We start from the raw sequence: 25,961 nt of genomic DNA on the forward strand, positions 1-25,961 counted from the left end.
CTTAAGGCAAATATACAAAGATGTTTGAAGTGTCTTGTGTGTGTCAGGCTTTCATGACAAAAGCTTATAAAATCATCCTATGAAGGGGTAATTTAAATCATACTAAATAGTCAGTCCCATTCCTCTACCATATTTGCAGGGCATTTCAGAAGCTTTAATAAAGCAAGATCTAATGAATGCCTGCTTCTACTTCGATATTGTTAAACAGACACAAATTTTCCCTGATTTCCTCTATTACCTAATTAAGAAGGAACAGCTTTTTTCTTTTTCCAGATAAAATATTCAACATACAAAATAACCTCCACCCCCCCTCAAACATCCAGTGCTTTGGTATGCAAAACAGAACAATGGAATATAATGTTTTAATCTATACCAAGCTAATATCTTCTAGAGAAATGGGAATGGGAGTCAGGAATTTAACAGGAGACCTTGGGCATTATGCAACTAAGTACTGCAATTCTTAAAACATGTAGTGCCATATCCAAGAAGCGGATCTCACAACACTCTTCTCAGTTCCTACACATGGGACGTGGAGAGAATCATGTACCTAGATGGAGATTCAACAGCCACGCTACCTGAGCTAGCCAACAGGAAACACTAGAGGAGGATAGGTATCTACAGCTATCATCTAGGAGCTGATGCTGGACTCCGTTATTAAACTTGACTTCAGCACCTGGAATTTGTACTTTCACTCTAAAGGCAGGACTGCACCAAAGCTCTATGACTGGCATCTTCAGTTATGAAGCAGAAGACTTTGGCTGTAGATTCTTCTTAGCCTTCTCTATACAGTGTGAGAGAGAAGCAGGAATGTTTCCTCCCTTCCTTACCAGAATGCTGGAGAGCAGCGACACCAGCCTTCCCTGCCTAGAGAAGCTGAGGGCATCTGCTATTGCTCACAGGTAGAAAACAGGACGTCCAGCTGGGCTGAACTCCATAGTGGGATTCCAGGACAATCCAGTGAGGGTATTCTCAGCAGTCACAATCCAGTGGCTTCTACCCACAGCATGGTAGGCAGATTTCATGCACCCTGTACACCAGTACAATCCTATGGCTCCTGACATGACTTGCACAGGAGCCACATGTGGGTGACATTGCCCTAGAGGCTCATGGCTAAAGCACTGTGAAAAACAGCCCTCAAGTTAAGGAGGAGCTAAGTCCATTGATCCCCAACATCCTGGAGATAATAAGTAAGGATATGCATGCAGGGAAAACCAAGCTGCTACTGTCCATGTCAAGGAGGCTAACTCTTGGTGCTCAAGGCATCCAGGCTATCTCAGATAACTAAACAAGTTAGTTGGACTATTTTCTTGAATTTAGGCTCCCCGTTAACGTATATCAACATTTTGTTGCGTGTGTGTACTACAGGCATTTGAAAAACGTCCCATTATGCACCTGTTTCTTTTGATGCCTAAGTACCACTGGATGTCTGATTCCAAAACAGTACATCTGTGCTTGTCCAATTCTGCCACTGTGGGCAAAACACTCCATTTACTGAGTATCATTCGATTCTCAAACTCATCCAAGCATTTGAAGAAAGAACAACTCTGCTTTTAAAAAAATGCAACACCTTAACTAATTATTTAAATGTAATTACAGTCATAAAACAACAGATAATTATTTTATTCAAATGAACATGCTAATATTCAGTAAAAAAAAGCACTGTAGTCAATATGACTGCCCTCCTATAGGTAAGCTTTTCATGGTTTGGCCCTCAATATCAATTTCATTAGGATTACTGTAAATTCTCATGATTTCAAAGCAGATACATGTTAAAAAACCTTTTTCAGCCGCTGCACAGACACTTCGTATTCACTACTTAGCCATTTTTAATTTCAGCGTTATACAGAGATATATATTACTACCTGACATATAAATTACCATTGTATCCATCTTGATTGAGATCTCCAAGGTGTGCTATTGCACTGCCAAATCTACCAAACACTTCAGTGCCTGTCAGAATTTGTGCATCTTGGAAGAGGAAAGCACTTTCTTGCAGGTATAGATAAACTTGCCCAACTTCTTTAGGCTTGCTCTCAAATTCTCGTTCCATAAAGAGCGGGGCACCAACTAAGATATCATCTAAACTGGAACAGTCAAACAAAAAACAGTGTCACTGAGAGATTGAGTGTAATCAACACAGTTCATGCATTTGTTAAACAGGAAACTGATAATTATCATAAAGTCACAGACTAAGTGAGGTAAGTAGGCACTTCTAGAGTTCTAGTCCAAACACTTGGTCAAAGCATGGTCAACTAGGGAAGGCTGCCCAGGGCCATGCCCAATCCAGTTCAGAATATCGCCATGGATGGAGACTCCACAACCTCTCTGGGCAACTGCTTCCAGTGCTGTTTGATCACCCACGCAGCAAAAACACTTTTTCCTAGGTTTAAACGGAATTTCTTGCACTTCAATTTATGCCCACAACAGACACTGAAAAGCTACACTTTGCAGTTAATGATCCAGAAGTCAGGAATTTAAATAAGAGGGGATCTGTGTTGCTAGAACAAATTCTGTAGATCTATCCTGGTAACAGTGTTAGTGAGAGGCAAATTTTAGTTCAAAATCCAGCTTTAAAAAATTATACATCAGTAAGTGAACAACAGAACAAAACCTGCCACTTTCCAGCAGATTTTTGAAGTAATATACTTGAAAGACAGGTAGATCATCAATTAATAGAGAATGCCTCATCACTAATTCAAATGGAAGCTGGGAGACAAAGCCTAAGCTTTATTTCTGAAAACACTTCTGTTGAATATTGGGTACACGAGTAGTTGCAGCACTCACGTAATTTGCTGCATTAAGTATTAAAGAGAAAGGCCATCATAAAATCACAAAAATAAGAGGTTTAGAGGGAAAACTCCTTCTGGGCGTTTTGCTGCTCCAAGAAGAATCAGCAAAAGACAGACTAACCAAAGCATATTTTGCATGTTGTTGTTCTAAATGGGAGTGTTTCAAAACATGTAACCAACATTTATTTAGTGGGGGAAAAAAGACCCTTTACTAGACAGTAAAGAATAAAATCAAGCAAGATCAATAGACACATAACAAGCAGAAATATTCTTAATAGATTATTCTGAGATATGAAATTACAGTATCAGATTAATTTCCGAAGGTTGCTCAAGCCCATATAAACTAATAGGATAATTCCCATTATATACAGTGGAAATAGGTCATCCATATTAAGGAACTTTGTTACTGCAAACAACTAGTACTACTTGATGCCAGAACTTTTAATTTGGAAAACATATTCTCTTGCTCTAAACGGAACTTTGTTCAAACTTAGTAGATGCTTACTTGACATCAAAGGTGGGATTTTCCTTCCACACTAAACATGGAAAGTCCTCCTCTACTAATGGAAGATGTTCATGGCTGGGACAGAATGCCAGCTGAAACAGTTGCCATGAAACAATAGCAACAACAAAAACAGATCACGAATGCTCTTTTTTTAGAAGTTATTTTATGTATGCCATGTACTAAAAGCATTACACAGTAGCAATGTCATCAATTATTATTTTATTACACCGTAGTCCAGATATTCACAGTAAGATTGGGACCCCACGGTGTTATGTGCTGTATAAACCATGAAGTAAAACATGAGCTTGGCTCCAATGAGTATTGTACAAATGAAGGATTGTAAGACTAAGGGAAGACTTTTTCAGAGGTGGTAAGGAAACAAAAGATTCAGAACCAGGAAGCTCCACATCGATGTAAAGTAAGTAGATAGCTGGTCCATAAAGCAATACCCAGAGTGCCTAAAACGGTAAAAAGGGAGGGGTAGACTATCTAAGACTATCACACATCCACAGTGACCTAAAATTCTCTAAGCAAAAGCCTAACCTAGAATACAAGACTCATGAGGTGAGACAGAAAACAAGCAGACAGGAGCTGGAGTTTGTTGTGCAGGGATCACAGCATCTCAGCTGGAAATGCACACTGCTGGGTTACTTTTCTAGGGAAATTTCTACTTTGTTAAAATAAATCACAGTGCTTGTATAAAACGCATGAATAGTCTAGGGAGCGGGGACCAAAACCCAGTAGCTAAGATAGCTCATCTTTTGATGTGCTGAGGGAAAGGTAGGAGGGAGGGAGTCATCTAAATTACACTGACTTATTTCTAAACTGGTTATGGGCAGCACAGCTAACTGGAACACCCACCGCACTTAAGTTTGCCTTCCCTCCAGGTCTTGGCATGTCCCCCTTGCATCAAAGTCTTCCTTTCCTCATCCTCTTGATTTTCCCCCTTCTCTGTCAGTGCCCAGCTCTGAAGGTCAAGGCAAGCTGCTTCAGCAAGTCCTCTGCAAGAAGGAATTCTCCCTCAGGCAATTCTAGTGTTTTGGGTTTGGTTTTTTCCCCAGTCACAGCAGTGTACTTTAGGCAGAGAGGAAGGATTCCTCAGCTACCCTGCTCTCTCTGATCCTCATTTATTCCTGGTTTCTCTCCAAGTGGGTAATAAGCAAGCAATTACTGCTTACTGTGCTTTACAGTCAGTTTTACCTTCCAGCTCCTACAGTTTAAGAATTTAGACATCAAGCAGTCAAGCAGGGTCATTTGTTGGGTTATAAGTACGTATGTGGTTAGAGTTATGCATTTTTGTTGGTGAAGGAGGATATCTCAATTGGCTTTTAAATTGTAGGAGTTTATATATTTACAAAACTGGAGTTCTGATCCCTTTCAAAAGGCCATACGAGCAAAGCAAAAGCCCCTGGACAATAATATTAAACTATAAAGTGCAGTTCAGTTTGCAGTGGTATTTTGAACCGGTTCATTAGATTTATTTCATTACTGCACTAAGATGTTGCAGTTAACATAAATTGTATATTTATTTTTGTTTCAGCACAGAAAGGTAACTACCCAGTATTCCTTCCTTTCTGATTAAAAAAAAAAATCTTTAAAAAGCACAAGCTGACCACCTGCCGAGACTGTATGCAGTTTCTTTGTATCCTGCTGAGTAATAAAAAGCAAGAGTACGGGAAATGTCAAAAGGTCAAAGTATAACTATGGGAAGCTTTGATATAGGCCAAATAAAAGACCAGTAAACAGTTTATTCCACTATTTTTATTGGACCTTTTTAGTCTAAATTGAAAGTGTTCTCTTTTTTCCTCTTTACTAGGCACGTAGTCCGTAAGTTGATGGCACAACTTGGTTTGGTAAGTTTCACTGTGGATTTTTCATTATTAGCAGTGGGCAAGTAAACAGTAGTTCAAACAAAATCCTCAATTTCCTTGTTGTGACTACAAGCCTGATGTGGTGCAGATAAAACTGCAAGAGTCACACCGTAACACCTGCAGAACTGCTGGAGCAGAAGGTGTACAGAGCTTTTTTCCAAGGATGAGCTTAATCTTTAAGCATGTCTTCAGTCTCATTACAGCAAAGCATTGTTCCTGCTGATTTTTTTTGCATACAACTTAATCAGGTTTCTCATACCGACAAGGCCATCACTACCTCCTTTATCCTTAGCTGCACAAAAAAAAACAAGTGAATTTGAAGGGGTCATTTCCCTTTTGCTTTTTTTTCCTCTCTCTCTATTTTACTCACTCTTTCAGATAAATATTTCTATCTATGTGCAAACCAGCAAAGACAGACTACATATCTAATCAGACATGTTTATCAAGTAAAGCTTTTTGTGTTTTGTTTTCTGTGGGATGTTTGGATCTCAGAGAGAGTCATTAGATTTCTTTTAAGATATTGACTGGGAGACCACACAGGCCTCAACAGCAGTATGATTCTATTATTGACATAAACTGTGGTCTTAGAGGTACACAGAGAATGTGAGGCCTGCCAAGTAACCCTATGGTTCACAGGAAATAACCTGCGCAGGAAATAGTTTCATTCAGTGAGACGTTAAATAGCAAGTCTCCCGAAAGTCTAATGAGTGTCTATTGTAACTTAGATGAATGTTTCTTTCACATTAGTAATGCATTATGGTAGGACTACATTAATCCTGACTCTGTATCAAAAAATCAGGAATTTTCAAAAGCTATGGCACTATGACAAAATTTGACCTCAGAAACTTGGAACTTTAGAAAGCTAGTATCAATATTCACTTACTAAAGTCCTGATCTTCTACAATATTTAATCAGACTTTACATGAGTCCAAAGTCAGCAAGTGTTTTGTTCAACAGGGCCTGAAATCCCCGAGCGTCTTAGCCATGACCCTGGGAGCTGAGCAGCATTCTCCCTCAGACAAGCACAATGCCTGTCACACCAGCTATGGGCCATGGACACTTTTTGGTCCCCTGGATGATGAAAATGGGTGGCAAATCAGTACGTGCTGGAATGAGGAGCTGATGTTATTGGAAAGATTTTAAAATTGAGAAGTGAAGCTATGGATGGTCCACATGTGGGAAGACTTACCTGCTTCTGAGAATGGGAGAGTGAACTTTTGACTTTCAATTATCTCCCCAGCAGTAGCTAGCGCTGTTTATTCACTGTTCTTCTAGCCGGATCTGTTTCCTAAGACTTTGGACATTCCTGCTCTGCCACACTGCTTTGAATAATTCAGGAAGATAAACTCACCCAAACTAGGCCTGCAAATACTTGTGTCGCTGTGATTGCACAAAGATAAGCCTACATGAACAATTAAAATTAGAAAAGCAGAGAAGCCAAGAGAAGCATTTTGAGGTATGAAGCACCTGAAAACTTATGTTTATTAATAAATATCAGGCATTGTTTCTATGAATGTTCAGTGAAGCTGAATATATTTGGTAACCTACCCATCATTGTTAACATCAGATACTGCAACAGTGTACCCAAAATAAGACGCCATCTGGAAATAAAAAACAACAGATAGGCTTTCATATCAGGTATTAATTTTTAGATTTTTTTTTAATTGATAATCCTCTTTGTTTCTATGGTCATTAACTCTAAAAAATACTTTATATATTATTGAAATATGTTAATGAAACAATATCCTCTAGAGTTATAACAATTCAACCAGTATTTGCTTGACGTTACCTGTTCACCAGTGAAGTTCTGGATAAAGGTCAAGTCTGAAGAATTAATAATTGAGACCTGGTAACAGAAAAATATGGAAAGTTTCAGGCACACATGGAGATGCTACAGCATAACATCACTGCAAACCAATTTGACACACTGAAGGATGGTCCAACTGGCCAATTAAAAACAATTTCTGTCTCGCCACAGTTTTCCAGTATGATCTTCTACTAATCACTGAGATTTTATGAGTCTCGAGTCCCCCATGAATGAAACGGGGAAGCCACTATTCCCCCTCCTTACTGGCCACTAGACAGCAGCAAATCACATACTATCAGCTAATCAGTGACTACATTATTAGGCATGAAAACATGAGCTTAAAACATAAAGAAGAAATACATACATACATATATAAGTATATACAGATATACACCTTTCTTCTGAAAAAACAGTATGATTAAGTTCCAGAGACAGAAGAAATTGTGGGTCCCCAAAACTAGAGAACGTGTCTGAGTCTGAGATCTCTGTTTCCCAATCAGGTTAGTTCTGAAACTTTTTTTCCTATGAGGTAAAAGCTGTACCCACACATGTATACTGTTTTCTCCCTTTACTTCTAACTGCATATCATGACTCTTTGCATCTGGTATTCAGTGTATATACTTAGAGCATTGAAAATAAACATTGGGTATGAATAATCTGAACTTGGACTTCAGTGCGGACACAGCATTGCACATGAAATATGCCAAAGTATGGGTAAGCCTAGGTCTGATAACATGCAGTGGCTATAGGGGTACTAGTTATACTTCAAGCGTGCTTGTAGGTAGCTATTGAAAACAGACTTCAGAAGGGACTAAGTGCTTAATATTCAAAGCCCAAACCCATAAGGCATTTCAACCCAGACAGGTAAGCCTGAGGGTGAAAGTCAGTGGCAGTTTTCTCTGATTAGAAAGTTTAGGATCAAAGAGACAGAAAATATAATGTAGCCTTTAGTCCTCCAAATAGTCTAACTGCCTTCTCACTAGAAAAAGGATAAAATGTGGGTCCAGTACATACATAGCCAAAGTTCTGTGCTCCCCTTGGGACTCCAGCAACCAGCTCTGAAAGGATAAATGATCAAGAGTGAACTGGTTATGCTATCTGAGTGGTGCATTCAGCAGGCATCCCATGCCACTTAAATCTTTCTTGATATACAACCCTTAGGATTTTTATTTGTTATCTGTATCAGAAACACCTGCAAATCAAGACATTAATCCATAAGATTTTAACATTCATTCAGTGCATCTAGTTGCATGAAATATTACATCTTCACAACTGAATACATTCATCCAGAGATCTCTTTCTGTCTAGCAGTACTCAGCATAGCACAGTATAATAAAGCTCTTAGTACAATTCAGCCTGTTACGTGACAGCTGTGGATTGATGGAACCAGAATTAGTTGTGGCATCACACACTAGAGTGCGGAAGCTAAACACAACTGTCCTTACAAATACTCCTTTTCTTTCTGGCTGCATAACAGTTTGTCTCATCTGTTATTTGGCTTGATGCCATGAAAGTGTTCGACAAGTTCTGTATTACAAGGAAATTTTTGTGAGTGGCATTGGAGGGATCCATTGAACAGGAACATCAAACACTGGACCTAGCTGCCTTCTAGCATGTAGCTCTGCCCAGTGGTGAAATCATAAAAACTAGTGGAAAAAATGGAAAAAAAAAAAAGGAAGAAAAGAGCAAAGTCACAGCCTGCAGTCTTGCTGTCTACACCTTCACTCATTAGGATATCCACATCAGAAGACAGCAGCAGACTTCAGATACCAGAGCAGCTCGGACACCTGCCTGTACTCACCCAGCATTACTCTGATCCCCTCTGGGTTTATATACTCCCCTGTCATTGAAGGTATTTGGTCAAGGGGAGATGGAATTAGTAATGAAGGACTGAACAGGATGCAGGATAATTCCTGGGTCAGCTAACAGTGCAATTCTTTGTGCCAATCATTCACATCACTGACTTACAGATTCAAGAATCATTCATTATAAAAATGTGAGTATGCATTAAAAAAATATTTTAAAAAGAATTAAATATATATATATGTGTGGCTGCAGACTCCCATTACCAGAGACACATCATTTTTCCACATTATAGGATTCAGCTCAAAATTATTACTTTTTTTTAACCCATACTGGCACAGGACAGGAAACTAACTTTAGAGGGATTAAGCAGCAGCAGTTCCGGGGAGCTGCATTCATTTCTAGAAATGTACTATGTCTCTGTTGGCTTTGTGAGTCTAGACCATGGAGCTGTTCACCCCCTGAAGAAAGCTACCCCTTAAGTAATACCCTCTGACAGACTGTCAGCCTTACACAAGAAACACAGCTCTTAAGGTATGAAACACCAGTGATCACAGACGTTTTAAGCTAACTAGATTATTTGAAATCCTGTACAATTTCAGAACACCTGAAAATAGCTAAATCATGGACAAATTTCTATTTATAACTGATTATTTTTAACATACTCTACCAAACAGACAGCTATGACAGAAGCATTTCTTCCACACTGGATTTAACTTGCAGAGACACAGAAAAACTACTGATCGATTTCTAACACACCCACAAAACTTACTTTACAACTTAAAAATCAATGTTCAGCTTGGTTTTAGTTCTCCTGCCACAGCACTTCATGCTATGAGTTCAGCACATCAATTAAGTGAGGTTTAAATCTCAGTATTTAGTTAACGCCTTGGTGGTGTTTCAGGAACTACTGCTGCTCAATCTAGCCCTGCAGGATGCATCGCTCTGAATTTGTCCTTAGAGAATTACAGAACTATGTTACTGGAGCTGCCACCTTCCCGGGAAGTTTTCCCTGGCCATGTGATACTAATGAATATTCAGTGTCAACTTTTGACAGGGGAAACAACTTGAACTTCAGTGTTTGAGCTGAATTCAAAGTTATGTAATGACATTCTGCACATTTAAAAAATATTTATGCTATAATTTTGGTCAAAACCCGCTCAGTGCATGTTGCTCTCCTTTATCAAATCATGAATGCAGAGTCCTAGAAGGTGATGTTTTACAGATTATGAAACATTTCAGGTGAAGGTTTCACAGCAACGATGTTTTTAGGCAATGCTATAAAGTCTGTGAGATGTCTGGTTCTTTGTGGATGACACTTGCTGTCTAAATGCAAATTATTCTAAATATGTCCTGTATCAAACTTACTTCATCCAAGAACCTTTAAAATGTCTCAGTCATGACTATATTTGGACATTTATATTCATGTGCATTCAGCTTTTCCTAATTCAAGGGACTAATTGAACACCTAATTTTCCTGTAGAATGTTTTCTCTCCCTCTAAGCCCAGGTTTTAATAAAAGAAATTCAGTTCTCCTGTCTCCTGCTATTAAATATAAGGCTTGGGGTAACAGCAAAAGCACAGGGAACTTGTTCTTACTGCATTACACCTGTCCAGGAAAATACAATGTACAAAAAGGGTCAGCTAATGGACTACCCCAGGCACCTCATCTTTAAGGCACATGAACTGGAACTAGGGAAACTTTTATAAAGCCAAGAGCTGCTTTCACCAACAAGAGCTAGCATGCCAGTGTAGACACATGTGTTTGTCCAGAAGCAGCTCAATGTTATCTCCCAGGCTGGGCAGTGATGTTTAGGTGGCAGTCAGAAGTCTGCTTTCAGCATATACAGACATTTCCAGCCATGCTGAGGTCCCAGCCTCTTTGCAAGTGAGTAACTTGAGTATGGACCAAAAGACTGTACAGGACTGCACTGCTGGCTCCACTTGTTACTACTGGTCACCAAACTGGCTGAATTAAGTGAGCCTGAATGGCTCCACCTACCATGCTGTCACAGCTCTAACTGCTGAACAGATGCATGGGCAGAATACCATGACAGCAGATTGAAACATTTGGGTTACTTAAATTCTGCTCTGTTATGCTACGCCTTCTAAGGAAATATTTGCCTCTGAGAATGCTGGGTACAGATAGCTGAAGTCTCCCCATTGTTTGAAATGTATAAAAGGTATGTGCCTGTGCAGAGACCCAAAATGAGGAATTTAATAGGTGCACAGCCATATGGTTTCCATTCAAGTATATAGCTTCTTACCTTGTTCAGAATCCCCAGTAAATTCCCCAGCAGTCACTGAGTATCCTGTTTGAAGACGAACGACAAGCAAAAGACTTGATAAACCATTTCTTTCAAAAAACATGCAAGGACAATCAGATTTGTCTGTTCAGCTGTTCATCAGAATGCACATTTTCTAACATCAGTAAAACTAAAACTGTGAGGAAAAAAGAAAAATTATCACATTATTCTGACTAAATTAACTGTGGGTCTGAATGTATAATAAATGTATCCCCTTCCTCCAAAAATAAGCTTATAAATCATTAATACTTGATAATTTATCTGAAAAAACACCAGGTACTATGGTGGTTTGCCCTAACAGCAATTTAGGTCTTCATTACTGTACTGTAATGCATGAGTATCCTGTTTTAGCTCTATATGGAAGACAGATTTCCAAAGATGCAGTAAGCACCTCCTAGAGCTTTAGTAAACCTGTGAGATAATTGCTATTGACAGAGTACAGACTTTTGGATTGTATCAGGGACTGTAATTTCAAATCTATGGGCAGAGATGAAAGAATGCATCTTTGCCTTCAAATTTCACTTCATCTTTTCTGTAATTATGTGAAGAAAAACCTGTCTTACATGCAGAGACACGTGAATAGAATGCAAATTCTTAGAGAATAGTACTAACAAAAGGTACATAAAGACCCTTTTTTCTATTTATTACATAATATCTTCAAAGTAACTTTTGTTATTGCTTACTTCAATTGTATCTTTTAAACATCAGCAAGAATAAATTGGGTATTTGTGCAGTACTGTACAAAATATTGTAGAATTGAATTTTCTTTCATCTATTAAAAATTTAAATAGTCTTTAATTACTTTAAACTCAATCCATCATCTTGGAATTAAAAAAGATATAAATGGGAAAATCCTGTATTTCTGCTTAATTATTTAAGATCAAATAATAAGAACCCTAATGACCTATTTAAGATCTCAGCCTTCAAACCCTGTTGCTGCGCATAGTTTTACGAATGCTCATAATCCCACTGAAGTAACTAGCAAACTACTGATTTCTGGTTGTGCTTAAGGCAAAACATGTTTAAATCCTCTCACAATTGGGACGTTAGTAATTGAGGGCATATTTTCACATTTATGTAGGACCCATGTTTTTAGAACATATGGCTAATTGACACAGAGCTTAGCTTACCCATGTAATTGTCATCATATGAGGGCGGTGCCACTCCTGTTTGCTTCTCTCGTGCCAGTTTCCGCAGAATATCCTTGAAGGAATAATTTGCAATGATATCCGCAATACTTGCAGTGATTACCTGACCTGGATTCAAACAACTTCATAAATATAAGGGACATAAAGGAGAGCCAGTTTCTACAAAACAGGGCTAGCAGAACATCAGAACAGAGCTGAAGGGTTAGCAGCACAGATGTAAAGAGCAGATGTCTTCTCTCAAGCTTTCTTCATTATTACCCCGAAAGTCTCAAGAGTACACATAAATCAACAAAACAGGCATCGAGACTCTGTTGAACCATCACAAAAACATCTCCAGACCCATTTCAAGGTGCTAACTAAAGTAAAGCATTTTCGGGCTCAGCTACCTTTTGAGGCTGTATAGTACAAGTATAGTAGACCAAGGGAAGCACCTTCTCAACGGAGAATTCCAAGCTATGAATTCCCTACCATCGTCATCATCAACTAGATCTTCCTTCTTTAATAGCAATGGAAAACCACGTATCAGTGAGGCTGACAATGGGCGAGTTGGTAGGCAGGGTCTGGGAATCAGCTATTTCATACATGTCAAAATAGGTGAAACCAAAAAAGCCCTTTAACCCTTTATCAAAACCACTTCAGGTTTTATTTACATGAGAAAGTACATCTTGGAAACAGTGATGTCACAAATTAATGAAAAACATATGCAGATAGCAATAAAAGTTTGCGTTTGGAAACAGTGACAAAAACTTTGAAAATATTACATTTGGTGCATAAATATTAGTTATTTTTTAAATTGCAGTATTTCTAGGGAAAAAGTCAGCTTATTAATTGACAAATGTGGTAAAATGACAACATTAAAATAGTTGTTTCTATTTGTTTCAGTTCCTATACAACCTACATCCTGAATTTTCCCTGTCTAATTTTAATGCCCAGTTGCTTGTTAAGTAATTCTTCTGATTTGTATTTGTTGAAAATAAGACCAGAGACTGGTTATCTTAAACTGAGAAAACAACAGAAACCTAGAACATATTCCACAGTACTTCGTGCTTCACTTCTTAGATCAAGTTAACCAGCCAGATGAACATACCTTGCCAATAAAAACTACCAGGCCCTCCTACTATCAGGTCTCCATTCTACAAAAAGCAGAATTGAATAAAATTACACAACAAAAGAACACAACAAAATTAAGCATGTATGGGAAAAACAATTTAAATGACCAAAAGAATATCAGAATCATGATAAAGGAGAATAGCCCTGTTCAAGGAAAGGATATAGGTGGATGGATGGGGAGGAAAATCCGCAGTTAAACAGAGTTAAGATCACCTTATGTATCTTCACTAGAATGAAAGCCATAAATTTTTAGCACAGCATTCTAAAAGTGGCTGATCATTTGTAGCAAAACAAAGTCAGCATAAAAGAGGGTCTTCACATTCAATGAAGCAACAGTAATGCTTTATATAGAAAAATTTTGTCTACCCTACAACGAGGTCTTTACTCCTCAGCCATTAATAATGTGAATAACCATGTCACTGCAGAACACTGAAACAATGGCAATTATCAAATTTATGTGAGGTCCTGGTGCTGGAATAACGGCACGGATAATAACAATAGCTGCAAAATTTATTCTTTGGCCCACAATATTGTTTCTGGACCCCCCTGGCATAGAAGAACAACTAGCTATTTCCCCTAAGGACTTTCACCTCTACAAGAGAACAGTATTACTCGATGACTAGCCTTCCTCCAAAAGCATCCTTATACAAGCTATATTAACTTCTAAGATCTAGCTGGTGCCTGCCCCTTATTTCCTGAAAGTCATGTCTCAGGAAAGCATCATAAATGGGAGATGCTGAGATAGAAGCATATACAGTTTTTTGCCTAATTGTAAGATAGACTGAGCAGAGTCAGATCTGAGTGCTGCAAAGAGATAAATAGGTGCAGTATTTCTTTTGTTAATGAACCCAGAAAGTTTGAAGCTTGCAGAGGAGGAGAGAACTTGCAACAACTTCATGAAACTTTCCATATGCAACAGCATGGGGATAAACTCTTGATCACTGAGACAGTGCTTGAACACTGGGGATATATCAGAATTACATTTGGTCAAAGCATTTCGGAAGCAGAATCTCACCTTGTAAAAATCTAAGCTGAAACCTGCTTGACAAAAGCCTTGTCCTTCGGGATCTGCATTGCCTGCAAATATAAAGGTAGAAGCATTTTATTGATTTCACAGTGCATGTGGAAGACAGCTTACACACCCCCGGAGCTGCAAGGCTCTAAATACAGAACTACCAAAATATGCAAGAAGAGGTTTATCCTTTCTTAGAAGAGGCAGAGGAAATCAAGACCTTCTAAGGACCCTGAATATGCAGCCCCCCTGTAAAGATTTTGAAAAATAGGACCATTTACTTGGGACTTTCTCCTCTCACTGCCAAGGAAGGACCCTTGCAACAAGTACCAGGGATTCAGTTTGAATTTGGCTGGAGATACAAAAGTAATCAACTTAACAAGAAATCCTGGAATGGTCACCACAGTCTGCTCTGCCACAAACACAGAAGTAAGTGTTTACTAAGGCATTCTTAAAAAATGTTGACGTAGTGGAGCGTCAGCATTCAGATAACGTCCTGGTTATCTGTCCTGTGGTAAGGGAATGGGGCACATGTCTTTCACAAGGGCCAGCCCTTTAATTGATACACATTTGCTCAATGAGGACTGAAGCGTAATATAATTTTGGGTGCACATCTGTACATGCAAAAACATAATTCCTGCTTCTGTCCATTTTTATTTGGAGTCTCCAAATCCTTATATAATTGTACAAAGTGTGTTGGCATGCATTTTAGAGCTTTCCTATGAGCACTGGAGTGCTGGAAGTCTGCAGGGTTGGGCAACTGAGAGCAGAAATGGCCACCTGAACCCTTTTCAAATGGTATAAGCCTTTGGCAAAGCCCCAGTGAGACATCAGAAGTACACAAAGCAGATCTTATGGTCACGAATTCTTACAGAGCTTCTTTCTGTACCTGTCCATCCAGGGACAAGGATTAGGCTTTAAACTCAGTTTAGAGCTACAGTACAGTGCGAGAAAAGGAAAGCCACAGAGTAACACTGGACGTACATGCAAATATCTCATGTTGCTATAGGTGCACAGATTTTCTGGTAGACCATGAAAAGCATTATTGGGCTACATTTTCACACATCTGTCAGATGTCGGGAAAATCCAGCTACATGATATGACGCTGTCTCTAGACTTCCACAGGAAAGACATCTTTTAACTATGTGAAGTGTCTACTTTTTCTTAAAATGCCTGTTACTTTCTTGGCAAAATAATCCATGAGAAACTTGAAGGCAGGAGCACAGTTTCCAGTAAAGGAGCAGTTAAAAGGTCTGTTTTGCAATTAGCCCATGTGCACATGGTAAGTATGCTAGCTGCAGTAGCAGGGTCTCTGTACAAGGGGTATCATGACAAGGAACTACATTCAGACTTCTTGTGTTATTGGCTAGCACATACAACTTGAAACAGCTGCCCATCTCAGCTAAACTGAACATCATAGCTTTGCTGTGAGGGCTTCCCCTGGAAGGAATAGGTAAGCCCATCATATTTGCACTCTTATACACATTATCTTTAGAAAAGTAACTGAAAGAACAATCCTCTGATCTGTGAGTGCAGAAACTGCCCTATCACAGAATCACAGAACGGCAGGGGTTGGAAGGGAACTCTGAAGATCATCTAGTTCAACCCCCCTGCTAAAGCAGGGTCACCTACAGCAGGTTGCACAGGATCATGTCCAGGTGGGTTTTGAGTATCTCCAGGGAAGGAGACTCCACAACCTCCCTGGGCAGCCTGTTCCAGGGCTCTGTCACCCTTAATGTAAGGAAGTTTTTCCTCATGTTCAGGCAGAACTTCCTGTGCTCCAGTTTGTGCCCATTGCCTCTTGTCCTGTCATTGGGCACCACTGAAAAGAGCCCAGCCCCATCCTCTTGACACCCACCCTTGAGATATTTATAAGTGTTAATAAGGTCCCCTCTCAGTCTTCTCTTCTCCAAGCTAAAGAGCCCCAGGTCTCTCAGTCTTTCCTCGTAGGAGAGACACACACCCAGCCCAGTCCAAAGCTCAGTAAAGTCACTGGATACTTCGTATCAATTTTGATAATTTGCAGTACTGAGGTAATGAGAGTATTAATAATCATAAACACTTAGACATAGGATGCTGACCAGGATGAACAACTGATTTAATGTGTGGCATTTTATGCAGATTTCTAGGTAACCAAACTTGGTTTTAAATATACAAGCCCTGCTTTTCCCTACTCCCTAAGAAGCAAGGCCATGAGATTGCTACAACATCCCCAGAACAACACAGACAAGAGTGTGGAACAGCAGTGCTGATGTGTATGGCTTTCTTCCATGCTGGACATCCTTCAAAAATGAGCTATTTTGGGTGATATTGGCATGAATGGTGATATAGGCTTGTGTGTTTCTGTGCAGGGTCTGGTCTTCAGATGGTGATCCTGTGATGAGAGATTTATACTCAGCACAAGTATGAGTAACTGGTTTAAAATGTTGTCTGGTTCTTATCTAGATCGGTTTGCTACATTTTAAAGCCATTTCAATTGAACCAATTATATCTCATCACTATAACTGTATAAGCTTAATTTACCTAATTTCTCCTCTTCCAATTATACAATAAAGAATCCAATTGCAGGCATATAATTTAATGTTTATTTTTCTTTAAACCCAATGCAGTAATGTCACATAGTCATCTTCATTCAACTGAGACTGTGTGAAGACTGGAAGGATGAAAACATTGAGTGCAATATCAATTCCTCCAACACAAGATTGCTCCTATTAATACTTACTGTTGCGACAAGGTGAATATTCAGCATAGGCACTGAAGTTCTGAATTGCTACATAGCAGGTGCCAACGGGGTCCTTCTCCGGGCTATCTTTAAGGGTTCTCCAATGATATAAGGGAGCACAAGCCTATCAAAACAGAAATGATGTCACACATTCCTTTCACACGCTCATGCATCTGGCAAATGTGGGTTTTAACAATGTATAAGGATTCGCTCTGGTGTTGGATCATTCATGTAGCAATGATCGTAACACATTGACAGAAGAAAAAGCAGGACTACTGCTTCTTATAATTTCATTCTAACCTGAAAAGCATAGTCTGATCTTTCACTTATAGCCCTTAGCAGATGAAATCTGTCAGGGACTACAACTCACATTGAAGCGTATGTTACAAATACCCCTAAGGCCACTTCACAATTATGTTTGCTCTGTTACTGCTTACTGCACAGGTATTCATCCCATAGTTTAAGATGTAGGTCACATACACGTGGCTGAAGACATTCCTACTTCTGTGCTGATATGTCTTAAGATACTGGCCATTGCAGTAGAACTGCTATGATTCTACTCAGCAGAAAGAGATTTGTCAGGGTGTTGTGTCATATTGTCTATCAGACTGTATGCCTTCTCATAAACCCCCGGTTCAAGTCTTTGGAGAGATGATACAGCTAGAATGCATTCAACAGTCTCTCAGTGAACAGGTTTTTGCTAAACAGATTTTGGCTACCGAAGTAGTATTTACTCTTCTGTGTTACAGTAGTGGTGATACAAACGTGACTGTGTAGGGATAAAAGATATACAAGTTATGTAGACAGAGAGATTATCTTTTTTGAAAGCATTTCAAATAATTAGAAAATAGAAAAAAGTAAGCTGTCAGGTATGCAAGTTATTCTTCATGGGTTCCTGTGCCCTAAAACTTCTCAGTTGGCTGAGGGGAGGAGATGATACCTCTCCCTACAGCCTTGCCTCTGTAAGACACGAACAAATCCTCCATTCATGTCCTACCTTGTCTTACTTTTCCAACCAGAAACCTGCATACCTCTGGCAAGGCACTGTTATTATCCACATTACTGTATAAGCCTTAGTTCTGCAACCAGTTCCAGCTGGCGGAACCACCGTGCTACTCAGAGATTACCATAAAGGTCATCTCTGGTTTAAGGACCAGGGACTCTTAACACTCTCCTGCCTAGACGACCTTACGCATTTGTAGTTTAAAAAAGAGTTTCTGACAGCTTGATTACATTTTCTTTTTCTCTCCTCTACAAAGCTTAAAATACAAAGTTTTCTAGCTTCACTGTTCAAGATTTTGCCTGAAAAATTGACTATATCTCTGTTTCAGAAAGCCTAAGAAGAGTTAGAAGCAACCCAAAATTTGGTCAGTACAGACACAGCATATCAGTTTGTGATGAGGTTTTCTGCTCATTTGATTAAGATTCAGCAAACAGTGGTAAAGAATGATCCTATTTCAGTTTGTGAACTGTTGTTTAGCACAGTACCTAAAACTAAAAATTTTCAGCTATTTCTAGAATTTTTATATTGACAATTCAGAAAAGTGACATAATATTTATTCATATAAATACTTTATTTGTGTAATTAACTTTTAAATGGAAAGTGAATGTACAAAAGAGTGGTACATGAAGGCACTGAATAGGAAGTTTGAGAGCTGTGATAACACTGCCACAGGTGACAAAGATTTAACAGTAAATGCTAGCCCTGTAACAGAATAGGGTGCTGTTTTATTCATTATCTGTTTCATGTCAAAATCCTTCTCTAGGTTAACCACAAAACATACATTTGAGGGAAAGCATTTCCTTTAGATAGTTCTTTCATTATGACTGCTTCTTAAGTAGTAAGTGGAAGTTTTAAGCAAATCCCAAGACACAAATTATTGCTTTGCAATTGCAAAAACTAATGACCAAGCTAATTATTCTTATCACAATTATTTCAGCAACATTTTCAATGTGAACCTTAGTGCATAAATCGTAAATATAAAATGTCTGTGTATGAGCAGCATCACCACTACTTCACTAAGCAATGAAAATACTTGCCCCCTGCTGGGGTCCTCTATCAATACAGGTAAAATGCTCAGTGAAACTGGAAAACAGACATTGCACTTTGACAGCAATCTTCATTTGGAGCTTTTTTATCATGACTTTTTTTGCATCTGTTTTACCATGACTACGACGTACCTGTTCAAAACAATGTAAATGTGACAAATGAGGCTGTCATTACATTCTGTGTTTAACATTCCAAATAAAGCTTCACAATACAAAACATTTTATAGCATATAGCTATCGGTTACTGTGTATCTCTAAAATATGTCCGTTATCTATTAAAAAAAAAAATCATCACTCACTTCCATAACAATACGGCATTCTGCTACTTTCACATGGCAGCAGGATCGTCTTCACTTGATCAGTTCAACCTGATTTCATAGACTGCTTTCATTTTCTAAACTATATACATCATCTGTTTTATAATTCATGCATAATCACAGAATCAATCATAGAGTTGCTTCCATAATATATGCATAAAGAACTATTAAAGATATACATTTAAGAAAAATAAACATTATCTCTAAATGAATACCAAATGCATAAGACTTACCACAACTTTTTCTTTATGAGCTTTGACTGTTGCCCCAAACCACTGATTTGTCTTAAACTCAATAGGTTCCCTGGTGCCATTGACTTTAATTTTCCTGTTGTCTGACAAAGAAAGAAAAAGTATGTTGACAGCTTATTTTAAAAAGTATTACCCTGTGAATTACAGATACAAGTGAACAGACTAATGCATATATTACATTGCATCTGCTGTCATCATCCTCCCAGCTTAATAGGAAATGGACGTTCTAGTATCATTTAAGCTTTCCACTGGTCAGTGGAAAATAGCTTAAATTCACATCTGAAAATTCAAAATAATTACACTTAAACTTCAGAAAAAATACAAAGGACTGGAAGAAGAAACCCTGTGTATTGCCCTGGGGGGGAAAAAAAAAGTTTACCTGGAATTTATGAAGAAAAATCTACAAAAATAGTTGAAAAGCCCTAAAAAGTTTTCTCATATGTGGTGGAAACTTTCCACATAAAAAGTAGGTTCCATAATTAGTTTTTGTCAAACAAATGACATTTCTCAGCATGCTTATTCAAAGACCAACACTACAGATAGCAAAGGACTTAGTTTTTTAACAGAATTACATGTGTACACACTGTCACAAGAGACAGCTTCTTAATGTTGCTTTATATACACTCTTGCAGATGTCAGTATAAGAGAAGCCATCTGGGCAAAGACTCAGGCCAATTATAATGCATTTCAGATTTTAATAAAAAGCAGACATGGCTTCCTTTCACCCTCAGTTCTCTGAAGTAAACTGATTTCCCATATGTTCATGAGCTGTGCTCTTCCCTTACCAGTCATTCCTAATGAATTTCTCAATTTATACATAAGCAGGGCATTACTCCTCCCCCCTTGTATCTGCATTCCCTTATGCTAGTTTCTGGTTCTTATCAGGAGCGATTTCACAAGAATAAATCCTTTTTATTTGCTCTAAGTGAAAATAAAACTATATACTGTCTACTCTGGAATGCAGAATAAAATCTAGTGTCAGATTATATTCTATGGATTTACACAGATTTTTAAAAAACTGAGGAAAAATGCAGCCAACACTTCAAAAAGCCAACACTTTCAGGGATTTGCCCAAAAGGAATAGAGGAGATAACTGAATGCTTTTCTAGGATGTTGGATCACCAGTTAGTTCAGCTCATGGTAACTTCATAAATGTTAAAGATAGCAACTGAATCAGAAAGAAAAATGCATTATATTTGGAGTACAGTGGTCCTCTATCTCTGTATTCTTTCTAATAAACATGAAGGAAAGTTGAATGAGAATAAATCTGTGAAAGTTTGAAAGTCTCTGAGAAAACACATTCCTTCATACAAATATTTTTTTCTGAGAAGAGAGATAAATTTTAGGAATATTTAGATCTTAAAAATTCAGAAAGAATAATTTAAAATCACTCTAAAAATATTAATTTAAAAATACATTTTATTTAAGTTAGGCCTAAACTTTAAGAGTGTGGCAGACAGCGACACACAGCATTGCAGGAGCTGCCAGCTGCTACCTAGTTGTTAGCAACAGCAGTTTTGATTATTTTTTCCAGTGAAGTCAGACCTTTTCAAACTTTAAAGGGTTCTTTTCTCTTTTTTTTTTTAATGCTCCAGCAGATCAATGTCCACAGGTGAGGTCTTGACAGAAAGAAAGCTTTTGAAGCCTGAAAATCAGCCACGGTCAGCTTACAGCAACCAACACTAGCCTGGCTCAGAGGATATTCATAACCAGTATTCTATCTGAAAAAGAGCTTACATTTTCAATCAAACAGCATACTTGCCTACTGGTAAAGTATACTAAAATTTGAAAAGAAGTTAGGCTTTAAAACTAGGACAACCACTTGCAGGATTTATAAAAACCATAGCTGAATTTACCAGTAAATCTGCAAAAACTGTACACACACTCACACCCATCCTGCTTAGGGGCATAGGGTGTACTATGAATCCTTCATCATGTAGCATGGGATTTTCATTATAAAATAATTAGTAAAACATCACAGACCCACAAATTAATGTATAGCTTTTTTTCCCCAGATAAATCTCTTTCGACAGAAATTCTCTAATCACCTTTGCTCAGTATCCTTGCTAGAGCTATGAAGTCATATTCCCAGTTTCTGAGGTTGTGCCTTAAACTACAGTTTAGTCTTTTGTATGTTACAATCAGTATTTCAGACTGCTGTGAACCAGCTACTGCTTCCCCTGTAACTTTATCAAAATGAAGCTATATACACAACTAACTTGTCTGAATACACATGGACTGTTGTGACTGTGCCCTGACAGCATTCAATTAGACAATAAGGCTCTGAATGAAGCCACTGCAACTGTCCACTTCTGAGCTAGTCATCCACGTACAACTGAGGACATTATCTAGAACACAGTTCTCCTCCTAAAGCAAACACCTGAGAAGGCCAGAAGAACCATGGCCTAAAAGTACTTAATTTTTTTTTTTACTAACTGTAGATATCCACAGATGACCAGCTTAAACCAGACTCAGCTAAAAACTATTCCTTTTCTCAGATAAGTCCCAATCCAGTTTTTTTTTTTAAAAAAAAAAAAAAAAGTTGTTATTTCTGTCTTTGGTACATCCCTCAAAACTATGTTATCTAAATGTTTCAAAAATAACTTGTTTGTATCCTGACAGCACCCTTATATGATAGGGAAGTATCTCTCCTTGTGATATTTATGGGGATCTGAGGCCCACAGACTATGTCTGTACTGTACCTTACCCACAGGCTAAGCTGTATTTCTGTGAGCAGCAAAAACTTGGATCGAATTCAGGTTGCATTCAGATGTCATCTTCTCTTCTGGACAAGAATGCCTGGCCCCTTTTAGGAAGGAGTCCAGGCTATCTTGTATCACAATACATGACACTAGTGCAAAGACTGCTAGAATACAAGGCAGCAGCTGGGCTGGGCACACAACGCCAGAGCCTCTCCACACAGCGGTCCAGGAAATGCCTGAGTACCAGCTGGATTGCTTCCGAGCCAGCCCAGGAGCTGTTCCACATGGTCAATAGTCTGGATGACTCGCAAATTTGGCTTGAAATTCAGCCCTGAAGTTACTCTTAATTGTACTGCCTGAAACCGTACTGCAGGCTAAGGCCCAGACTACCAGGAGTATGCAAAGAACAGAGAGATGTATAAATTTAGGTGCAAAGACATCCTTAAACTGCATTAAAGCAACCCAAAAGCATCTCATTTTATACTGCAGGAGCCAAGACTCCCATGCACTGGTACTGCCCCACAATCCAGCTTCAGAAACAGCTGTGGAGATGGTGAAACATGAGTTTCAATGTCAATGTTCCTTCACCCAGCCTTTTAGACTTGAGGTATCTAGGGGCTACCATGGGAGAAAAGGCTTCTTAAGTTGCCAAAGCAGTAATTAGACAAGTAGAAAAATTTGAATCCAGACAGTAAAATGCAAACCTATATAAGAACAACAGGGCAGAGACTCATTTTTAGGAATTAAAGCCTGAACCCGGAGCAAGTGTTAATGCAAATCCATCACTCGCACACATTCGACTAAATTTGGCACTTTCTACAGGTATTGGTCTCCTCTCAGTTACTGAGTCAGCACACTGTAAACTGTTTAACAGGCACAACTCCAACATTACTCTTACAAACACTTCTTTGTTGTAGTAATCAGGATCTGCATAAGAAACATGTATTTACAAACACTGATAGTGGTTCATTGCGGTTCACGCGGCTCTTGAAAACTACAAGTAAAAAATGTAGCACATATGATAATTTGAAAATACTCAAATGAACAAAAGCAAATAAAAATATTTTAATCAAACTTAACACAGGAAAACAAAGCTTCGAATAGAAGCACAAATCCAGCTACGTAATACACCTGCAACTCTTTCAGGTAAGTTCTCACCCTTCAGGAATTTTGAAAAGTATTATCTTTACTTTCTCCGTGTGTGTTTGCCTGCATGTAGTGGATAAAGGCAGGTGGCCGTTAACCAGGCATCCGCAGCAGGATCAGTTACACTCTGCCCTCTACTTTGTACCTACTCAGACTACACCAAGGATGGCAAATCCCCTTCAAATACCTGTTTTGATATCTGTGTGTACGTATCTGTGCACATCCATATGCATAAATAAACATAGAGAATATAAAATGTTAATATATATACATTTTATATATTTATACATAATTACATATAAACAGAGTAGAGGTGAATAATCCCCCCAACCTATCCATATTTATACAAAATGGGAATACAAACATCTAAACCAAACAAATATTTACATTTATATAAGTATACATAGGTCAAGGAAAGTGAATATCCCCCTCACGTGGGGCCTACACCTGGAATGCTATGTACAGTTTTGAGATACCAGTACAAGACTTGTGGGCTTGTCCTTACTGTCTCTAAACACTCAAAGAAGAGAAAGCAAAGGACGATCTATTTGTACTTCATTCAGTGTTCAACAGGTAGATAGAAGAGAGCGCCAAACTCCCATTTGAGGTACACAGCAAAAGCAAAATAGGCAAAAGACACAAGTTACAGCAAAGGTATTTCCGGTAATACTCTTCACAGTGAGAGTGATTAAGCACTGGAACAGATTCCCCAGAGAGGCTGCGGCATCTCTGTCCTTGGGTAGTTTCAGGACTTGCCCACACAAGGCTCTGAGCAACCTAATTCAACTCTGAAACCAGCCCTGCTGCAGCATTAGGGTCCTGCCTTACAGGAGGAAAGAAAGAGGGAAGGGTTCGTACTGGCATACATGGTCCCGTATTCCAGAAGTGAGGGAAGAGGGGGATCTTGTCAACCCTATCACCATGGCAGAGTGACACTTTTTTGGTATCACTACCATCAAAGATTCCAGTCATATCACCCATTACTAAGCAAAGGTAAGTCAGTAGCGTTCACAGGGTCATTGATATTATAGACCCTCAACAGAGAGACAGAATACAAATGCAAAGCTAAAGACTATGATCTAGGGAACCAAGCCAAGCAATTGTCTTCAGCATTAATGCTGGGGAAAAAAAGGACTCCAGAGTGTTTAGAGACAGTAAGGACAAGCAAAACCTTTGCATGGCAAGAAGAGTTGCTTCTATTTTTAGATTTATTTGATGCTGCAAACAGCTATTTAATTTCTGGGGTTTATCATGCCTTACATTCTATTCATATGAGTTATTTTAATTTAACAGATCATATCTAGAGAGCTTTATTTGGACTTTCATTCCATAAATCAAGAAAAACAAGAATCATCAAACCCAACAGGATTTGTTCCCTAAGTACAATCTGATCAAAAACAAATTAAGACCTCAGGCCTTGAACTAACATAGCTAAGCGTACTTTTTTCCCTTCTTTAGATAAGGCTGAGACTTATAAAAGAAACCCATGAGGGTCTATTACAAATCAGAATGCTACAAGTGAACCATGAGGCTCTAGATAAGGCATGGCATAGTGGACTGAAATGTGTCAACATTCAAAAGTACAACAAAGCTCTCCCTCAGCATTTTCTCTTGAGATGCAAATTCTGTTTCATAACATGATTCTGACTCTTCCCTAGAACCTTATCATCTCTACAGCTAATGATTTTTTCATGTAACTAAACCTCTCGAGTCCCACAATATGTCCTTTCCTTCTACAGTACCTGGGTTCTGTTACAATCAGCTCAACTGCTGGCCAGATTAGCTCATGTTTTTTATCAACTGCATGCTTGGCCAGAACTGATCTACATCTCCCTCCCCTGTTCCTCTTCAAAGGCTGTTCAAATTTTCTCCAGCTAGTTTAGAAAAATAGAACCTATTTTACTAAAACTGGTAAAGTTAACTGATAGCAAAGACAACACCCCAGTGAGTTCTGGAGTCTTAGGGGAAGCAGTATCTAAAATTCTGCCTTTAGGAGCTAATTTAAAACATAAAACTTGTTGCCGTCTGTTAAGTATTACAATTAAAAGTGACTGTTATTACAAGTTTCTGAAACATGAACGATTAGCTTTTTAGCAGATTTCAAATGCAATAGTGCACTTCAGGGGGCATTTAAGTTTGCTTCTGACTGCAAGATGCTTTGAATGGTTCAGAAGTTCCCCAGCTAATCAAGCGGGGAGAAAGTTTTCTTCATATTGCTCTCCTGCTACCTCTCCTGGCAGCTCAGCGGAAGAGCACCCAGCTGAAACAAGGACTCGGTAATGCTACCTCAAAGCTAAGGCAGAAACAGTCATTGTAAACCTCATTTCATAATGGAGAAGCTGAAAGGGGGAAGGTAGCTTTGTGCAGGTAAGAGGAACGACAGATCACAGCTCTTTAATATAATGCCACTGCTTGTTCCCCTG

At 38.7% G+C, this 25,961-nt stretch overlaps 1 protein-coding gene across 1 annotated transcript in view; it reads right to left on the minus strand.

Annotated features, from left to right (window-relative positions):
- The window catches only part of ITGA8 (integrin subunit alpha 8), a 111,804-nt gene that overhangs the window by 80,179 nt on the left and 5,664 nt on the right, over nucleotides 1–25,961 (minus strand). Inside the window, exons 3-12 of the mRNA XM_086466502.1 lie at nucleotides 19,673–19,773; nucleotides 17,074–17,197; nucleotides 14,355–14,416; nucleotides 13,317–13,362; nucleotides 12,212–12,337; nucleotides 11,043–11,087; nucleotides 7,987–8,030; nucleotides 6,955–7,011; nucleotides 6,714–6,766; nucleotides 1,879–2,084 (exon numbers count right to left, since the gene is read on the minus strand). Coding sequence (XP_086322628.1) covers nucleotides 1,879–2,084; nucleotides 6,714–6,766; nucleotides 6,955–7,011; nucleotides 7,987–8,030; nucleotides 11,043–11,087; nucleotides 12,212–12,337; nucleotides 13,317–13,362; nucleotides 14,355–14,416; nucleotides 17,074–17,197; nucleotides 19,673–19,773 — 864 coding nt within the window. The remainder of the gene's footprint in view (nucleotides 1–1,878; nucleotides 2,085–6,713; nucleotides 6,767–6,954; nucleotides 7,012–7,986; nucleotides 8,031–11,042; nucleotides 11,088–12,211; nucleotides 12,338–13,316; nucleotides 13,363–14,354; nucleotides 14,417–17,073; nucleotides 17,198–19,672; nucleotides 19,774–25,961) is intronic.

The sequence above is a fragment of the Leptosomus discolor genome, chromosome 6, assembly GCF_034619465.1.
Source record: "Leptosomus discolor isolate bLepDis1 chromosome 6, bLepDis1.hap2, whole genome shotgun sequence".
NCBI classification, from domain to species: domain Eukaryota; kingdom Metazoa; phylum Chordata; class Aves; order Leptosomiformes; family Leptosomidae; genus Leptosomus; species Leptosomus discolor.